Source organism: Vicia villosa, linkage group LG7 (assembly GCF_029867415.1).
Source record: "Vicia villosa cultivar HV-30 ecotype Madison, WI linkage group LG7, Vvil1.0, whole genome shotgun sequence".
In the NCBI taxonomy this organism is placed as follows: Eukaryota; Viridiplantae; Streptophyta; class Magnoliopsida; order Fabales; family Fabaceae; genus Vicia; species Vicia villosa.
Window position 1 is genome coordinate 120472781 of NC_081186.1, and position 8518 is coordinate 120481298.

Sequence of the window (8518 nt, forward strand, 5' to 3'; positions counted from 1 at the left end):
TTGGCCCTGTGGAGTTGCTTTTTTCATAACACTCACTTGAAGCCTTCATTGTCATATTTTGCAATAACTCATTTTGAGTTTCTTTGGAAATACCATCCAATATTGATTGTGGACTTATGGAATTCTTGATGAAAATTTTCTTTAACGGAGGTTGAAGATGTGAAGCATTGTTATTTGTGGTAGGGAAGAATTGAAGAGATTGGTCAAAATTAGGGATTAATGTTCGCATTTTTCCATTTTCAAATATGTCATCGGCAAATATATGCATTCCTTGGACATCTGTGCATGCAAAACTAAATTCTCGTTCTTCATTATTTTCTTCATCATTTTTTTGAATTTGTTGATTGGTTCTACAATGTGATTCATATTTATCTTGAACGGGGGCAAAGAATTCAAAATCTAAAAAATTGTCGCCGTTAATTTGGTTTTTTGTGCTACAATATGGATCAAGGTTATCTTGAATGAAAGTAAATTCATCAAAATCAAAAGAACCGCCGTCACTTATTTCGTCCTTTGTGCCACAACATGGATCAACTTTATCTTGAATGGGAGCTAAGCAAGAAAAATCATGGAAAGGGCGAGGTGTACAAAGAATTGATAGTGCTTGCATCCTGAACATCTCTATATTTGAGGTTGCTTTCTGCATTTTGTTTCAATAGAGAGATTGAGATATATGGTAAGTGAATTGAATATTGAAAGTGATTGTTAAATTAGAAATATTTATATATAAACGAAAATTTGTTGTTGTATTATGTTAGTTCATTGGAACTCGATTAGCTTGGATATTTAAGGAGGTAGTTACACGCGGAAGGTGTTAAGATTATTAAGAACTTGCTAATTCGTTTTACGTTATAGTTTAGATTTGTTTCTAAACAATTTTATGCCAAATAAATTTTATATTTTTAATTTTTTCAATTAAGGAAATTATATTGGGATTTAAAACCATTTTCCCTCTTTTAGAAAATTTGTTGCCTGTTATTTTGTTTTGGCGGTGTTAAACTTCCTATCGGTAAGTTCAACCGCTTCAATTTTGCTTCTTAGTGGCTACTTATATAGTATGTTTGTCGATTAGGATTTTCTTGTTGGTTACTAAATTAGGAATTGAATAGTTAAATTGAAAATAATTAAATTAAATTTGGATGGAAAGACATTATATTTATAATTCGTGATTTTCTTCTTACTTACAAAATATATTTTAAAAAATATTTTAAAAGTGAGTTACTTATTTCTTCCTTAGGAGATAAAACATGCGGATGTATTGTTACAAATTGTGCTTTAAAACTTTTCATATTCACTCTTGATTTAGAAAACTTCCAAGTAAATGCAAATATAATTTAAATAGATAATGCATATTGGTTCTATTTATTTTCCTTCAGAGTACACTAATAATAACTATTTTGAATTGCTTAATGTGGATAGGTCTATTGTTGATGACTACATGTTATTTTATTTATAATTATCTAAATTTTATTATAAAATATTGTTAATGTAAAAGTTAAATGATATTCAAATCAATTGGTGATCTTTTATACTGTAACATCCCCGAAATTTACAGACAAATTCATAACCATTTTAAGTTTTGTAGTAGAAAATTATATGATTTACTATAGAAAATGATTTTATTTTAAATGTATTAATACTTTTTCATTTAAGATTTGGTCCTTAGTTCGTTTGTAAAATGATACTAGGCAAGGATCTAGTAAGGTAAAGATCAAATACACATTCACGTATAATTTGGGTTATGTTTTATTTTACTTTGTTTTGGATGAATGGTATTGTCCATGATATATTACAAAGATCTCCCTATATCTCTCTATCTCATGACATTTTCTCTAAGTTTTCATTTTGAGTTCATTTCTTGCATGGAAAACAAAAGATATCACATTTATTTTTCATTTTATGAGAACATTCTTGTGCATGGGAGTATGGAGAGCAAGATGACAGGAATCCCTTTAATGGTAAAGGAAGGATAGGACTTTTTCATTTATTTTTTAAAGTTTATTATATAAAATATATGTTTTCCTTTTCTAACTTTAACATTCTATTTCGACCATGAACTTTATAATTTTCCATATTATTTTTCTTGAAGCTTAAGAGATAAGCCCATATATGTTGTTGTTAGTAGTCTTAAGTTTTACTAAACTCCAAATGCAATTCAACAAGTGCACATTTTAGCTGAAGATAAAAAAAAAGGTATTGTTAGTCATTGTTATGGAATGTACCTTAGAAAAATGTTTATTCAATACGTAATAATCATGAAAACTATAAGATATTTATTTGCTTGATCCAATTAAAGATCCAAATTAATATTTCTCATTTTATCGTATTTATCTTTACTTATTTAAGCGGCCACATTAATGTACCTATTTAAACTATCTTCATAATGATTTCTCTATTGACATGACAAAAATAACTAATGCAAAAAGAATAGATTTTCAAAGGAGTTCTAATACTTTATTTTGGGGGGTCTGGATGTTTAGAGAACTTGTGATACGACAGTGCTAGTTTTAAAGCTATTTTGGTGGAGTCTATATTATTCCATTTTTCGGTTGAGAAACAAGATAATGATAGAAAAAATGCATTAAAAACTCGTTTAAAATAATGACCATTTGTGGTTTTCACTTAATGTGATTTGTAATAAGGGTTTAAGGTCGAATATTTGTTATCCAAACCACATAAACTTTTTTTAACTATTTCATTTCATGTAGAAAGGTAAAATTTGGCAATTCTTCGAATTTGAAATACAAAATATACTCTTAAAAGAAACTATCCCACTTTAATGGGGTGACGATGAAGTTAGATGAAATCAAAAGTTAAAAATTGTTGTCATGTTTCAGGATTCTATCCATCATAACTTGATATGAAAAAAAATATGTGTACTACGAGTTACTCTATAACAAAGCACGCATAAAAATATGGATTCTATCATAAAAGATTAAATCATTTTCTCCTCATTATCATAAAAGGAAGTATAAGCACTTGATTTTATCGAGAGAAAAATAAATACTAACCCTAATTAGCTAAAGGTTATGTACATTAAATTAATCTACATTGTCAAAATAAGATGAATCCTCAACAATGGAAAAAGTTGGTAATTCAATCTCAAAAGGGGTGCAGGTTCCTACTCAATCCGTGTATGTTGGTAAAGAATCCGAATAGTTGGTGTTTGTATGGCAAAAACGATCTTCGTTTATTGTTCCCTTTTCTCGCTTTATTTGTCACATAAAGCTTCTCAAAAGCCGTTAATGTGTTTTTGGGTTGTTCTCCCTTCCTATTTTTAACAATGATGTTTTCTACTTTGGGCTTGATTGACGTTTTTGGTACCGAAGGATTCAATATAACAAAAGAATCCTTATTGTCAATGTTACTTCCAAGGTCCAAATTTTGTCTAAATCTCCAAAGACTTGTTGGCCCTGTGGAGTTGCTTTTTTCATAACACTCACTTGAAGCCTTCATTGTCATATTTTGCAATAACTCATTTTGAGTTTCTTTGGAAATACAATCCAATATTGATTGTGGACTTATGGAATTATTGATGAAAATTTTCTTTAACGGAGGTTGAAGATGTGAAGCATTGTTATTTGTGGTAGGGAAGAATTGAAGAGATTGGTCAAAATTAGGGATTAATGTTCGCATTTTTCCATTTTCAAATATGTCATCGGCAAATATATGCATTCCTTGGACATCTGTGCATGCAAAACTAAATTCTCGTTCTTCATTATTTTCTTCATCATTTTTTTGAATTTGTAGATTGGTTCTACAATGTGATTCATATTTATCTTGAACGGGGGCAAAGAATTCAAAATCTAAAAAATTGTCGCCGTTAATTTGGTTTTTTGTGCTACAATATGGATCAAGGTTATCTTGAATGAAAGTAAATTCATCAAAATTAAAAGAACCGCCGTCACTTATTTCGTCCTTTGTGCCACAACATGGATCAACTTTATCTTGAATGGGAGCTAAGCAAGAAAAATAATGGAAAGGGCGAGGTGTACAAAGAATTGATAGTGCTTGCATCCTTAACATCTCTATATTTGAGGTTGCTTTCTGCATTTTGTTTCAATAGAGAGATTGAGATATATGGTAAGTGAATTGAATATTGAAAGTGATTGTTAAATTAGAAATATTTATATATAAACGAAAATTTGTTGTTGTATTATGTTAGTTCATTGGAACTCGATTAGCTTGGATATTTAAGGAGGTAGTTACACGCGGAAGGTGTTAAGATTATTAAGAACTTGCTAATTCGTTTTACGTTATAGTTTAGATTTGTTTCTAAACAATTTTATGCCAAATAAATTTTATATTTTTTAATTTTTTCAATTAAGGAAATTATATTGGGATTTAAAACCATTTTCCCTCTTTTAGAAAATTTGTTGCCTGTTATTTTGTTTTGGCGGTGTTAAACTTCCTATCGGTAAGTTCAACCGCTTCAATTTTGCTTCTTAGTGGCTACTTATATAGTATGTTTGTCGATTAGGGTTTTCTTGTTGGTTACTAAATTAGGAATTGAATAGTTAAATTGAAAATAATTAAATTAAATTTGGATGGAAAGACATTATATTTATAATTCGTGATTTTCTTCTTACTTACAAAATATATTTTAAAAAATATTTTAAAAGTGAGTTACTTATTTCTTCCTTAGGAGATAAAACATGCGGATGTATTGTTACAAATTGTGCTTTAAAACTTTTCATATTCACTATTGATTTAGAAAACTTCCAAGTAAATGCAAATATAATTTAAATAGATAATGCATATTGGTTCTATTTATTTTCCTTCAGAGTACACTAATAAAAACTATTTTGAATTGCTTAATGTGGATTGGTCTATTGTTGATGACTACATGTTATTTTATTTATAATTATCTAAATTTTATTATAAAATATTGTTAATGTAAAAGTTAAATGATATTCAAATCAATTGGTGATCTTTTATATTGTAACATCCCCGAAGTTTACAGACAAATTCATAACCATTTTAAGTTTTGTAGTAGAAAATTATATGATTTACTATAGAAAATGATTTTATTTTAAATGTATTAATACTTTTTCATTTAAGATTTGGTCCTTAGTTCGTTTGTAAAATGATACTAGGCAAGGATCTAGTAAGGTAAAGATCAAATACACATTCACGTATAATTTGGGTTATGTTTTATTTTACTTTGTTTTGGATGAATGGTATTGTCCATGATATATTACAAAGATCTCCCTATATCTCTCTATCTCATGACATTTTCTCTAAGTTTTCATTTTGAGTTCATTTCTTGCATGGAAAACAAAAGATATCACATTTATTTTTCATTTTATGAGAACATTCTTGTGCATGGGAGTATGGAGAGCAAGATGACAGGAATCCCTTTAATGGTAAAGGAAGGATAAGACTTTTTCATTTATTTTTTAAAGTTTATTATATAAAATATATGTTTTCCTTTTCTAACTTTAACTTTCTATTTCGACCTTGAACTTTATAATTTTCCATATTATTTTTCTTGAAGCTTAAGAGATAAGCCCATATATGTTGTTGTTAGTAGTCTTAAGTTTTACTAAACTCCAAATACAATTCAACAAGTGCACATTTTAGCAGAAGATAAAAAAAAAGGTATTGTTAGTCATTGTTATGGAATGTACCTTAGAAAAATGTTTATTCAATACGTAATAATCATGAAAACTATAAGATATTTATTTGCTTGATCCAATTAAAGATCCAAATTAATATTTCTCATTTTATCGTATTTATCTTTACTTATTTAAGCGGCCACATTAATGTACCTATTTAAACTATCTTCATAATGATTTCTCTATTGACATGACAAAAATAACTAATGCAAAAAGAATAGATTTTCAAAGGAGTTCTAATACTTTATTTTGGGGGGTCTGGATGTTTAGAGAACTTGTGATACGACAGTGTTAGTTTTAAAGCTATTTTGTTGGAGTCTATATTATTCCATTTTTCGGTTGAGAAACAAGATAATGATAGAAAAATGCATTAAAAACTCGTTTAAAATAATGACCATTTGTGGTTGTCACTTAATGTGATTTGTAATAAGGTTGTAAGGTCGAATATTTGTTATCCAAACCACGTAAACTTTTTTTAACTATTTCATTTCATGTAGAAAGGTAAAATTTGGCAATTCTTCGAATTTGAAATACAAAATATACTCTTAAAAGAAACTATCCCACTTTAATGGGGTGACGATGGAGTTAGATGAAATCAAAAGTTAAAAATTGTTGTCATGTTTCAGGATTCTATCCATCATAACTTGATATGAAAAAAATATGTGTACTACGAGTTACTCTTTAACAAAGCACGCATAAAAATATGGATTCTATCATAAAAGATTAAATCATTTTCTCCTCATTATCATAAGAGGAAGTATAAGCACTTGATTTTATCAAGAGAAAAATAAATCCTAACCCTAATTAGCTAAAGGTTATGTACATTAAATTAATCTACATTGTCAAAATAAGATGATTCCTCAACAATGGAAAAAGTTGTTAATTCAGTCTCAAAAGGGGTGCAGGTTCCTACTCAATCCGTGTATGTTGGTAAAGAATCATCCTGACCAACAGTGACTTTTACTCCATCATTTCTTTTATTGTCACTCACATGCACATCCTCATTCATTTCCTCAATGCCTTCATTAGCATTTACATTCTTATCTTTATTTGCTGGGACATAGGTGTCAGCAGTGTCACTAACATGCCCGGTGATATTTGATTTAGGAAGCACAGGATTCACAGGATCAGGGATCCTAGATGTAACATTGTTCCCATTTAGGATTTGGGTAACAATTTTGGCAATGGCGATGTGATTTGACCTTGAATCTTCTTTGGTTGGTTCTTCCCTAGAGGGAGGAACAGACGATTGAGAATATGATCAGAGTTGGAATTTCTAGGTCATCTTGCAGTCTCTTTGGTTTTCGATGCATGCATTGTTCTGGGTCGTTTTGCCACGAGATCGAAAGGAGTTACCATCTGCAAAGGTGTGACCTCAAGAATCTCACTAGGGTTAATGGGGGAAATAGGAGCGTCTTGTTCACGAGAAACGAAAGTGGACATTTTGGATGCAGATTGAGGGATAGATTATTGAGAAATTGAGGAAGATGTTGGAGATGATCTAGGTGTCTGGTTGTTTTCGTTGTCGGATGAGAGATGAGAGAAATGTAAGAGACCAACAGAGTGAGGATGGAGAAATAGAGGAAAAGGTTGTACTTGAAGGGGGAATTTAAATTTTGACCAATCATTAAATCTGAGTTATTTTCTTTGTTCAAAAAGTAGTTCCCTAGAAACTGTAATTGCTATAACACCTCACAGGAGTAGATACCTAGTTTGTTCTTCAAGATTTCAACTTGGAGAGTGCTTAGATCTTTAGGAAGGATGTCTCCACTTGGTAGCTTAGAAGTTCCATGCTTCATGGTAAAAACTTTGTTAATTGCAAGGTTCCTTGGGGAATAACATGTAGTATCCATGTGCTTGGTTCTGATGAGTTGGGTGGTCTTCTTTGACACATCAGTATCCTTCTCACCGTGCAATGTCATGACATTCTGAGTGACATTGTATTCAGACATCATTATTTTTTGACCTTCAATTTTTACAAAGAAGGTTTTGACTATCTCTTCTTCTTTGTATCCATTTCCAGCTTTTCTTTCACACCAAGCTCTAGAAATTTGATACGGTCTTCTCCTTTTTACACTGTTTATTTTTATTCCTGAAATCTTTGTATTTAAACTTGGATGCTCAGTTTCATCACTTAGCTCGATGAGATATGGCTCAGCTTTTAAGGGATTTCTCTGTTGATATATCATCCTTCTGGTAAGAGCATGAGCTTCAGGACATGTGGACTTCAAGTGATCTGTCCTGCCACATCGATAGCATCTCTTGTATGGGAAATATTTGCTCCTTTATTGATGTTGCCTTTTATGTTGCATCTTTTAATTAGGCATCATCTGTTCCATCAAGTAAGTCTGATTTCTTACTTCTGCATCCTTGTTGTGAAATTTGTTCAGCAACTTCTCTTTCAGAGCATCAATGTTTGACCAAAGGCTTATGTTTTCTTCTTGAAGGAGAGTGTAGGCACTTCTATCCTCTAACATTCTTGCATATAGTCTCTCATTTCTTAGATAGTTTTCAGAGAGAATAATAGCAAGTTCTCGGGCCGTGAGATCGCTAGCAAAAGTTTCTTTATCTGATTCTCTCAAATTTCCAGCTGCATTTTTAACTGATCTTTCTTGATGATTTTCCTCGATCTCTTCCTTGGTCATGGAGTCTTTAGAGGAACAATTTGAACTACTAGGTTCCCATAAGTAGCAGTTTTCTTTAGACCTAGAGCCCTTCATGACTTCCTTATGTTCTTCATTTGTGACGATGCATTCATTCTTGGTGAATCTGACATTGAAGCCTTGGTCACACAGTTGAGTGATGCTAATTAGATTCACAGTCAGTCCTTTTACCAGAAGAACATTGTTCAGATTTGGACCTTCAGGATATTCTAGAGTTCCAATCCCTTGGATTTCTCC

General features: G+C 30.8%; 1 protein-coding gene across 1 annotated transcript; it reads right to left on the reverse strand.

Annotated features, from left to right (window-relative positions):
* Positions 1-3102: 3102 nt before the first annotated feature.
* Positions 3103-4053, reverse strand: LOC131620101 (uncharacterized). Its single transcript, XM_058891121.1, has one exon. It carries the CDS (start codon positions 4051-4053, stop codon positions 3103-3105), a length of 951 nt encoding a protein of 316 aa, XP_058747104.1.
* Positions 4054-8518: the final 4465 nt, after the last annotated feature.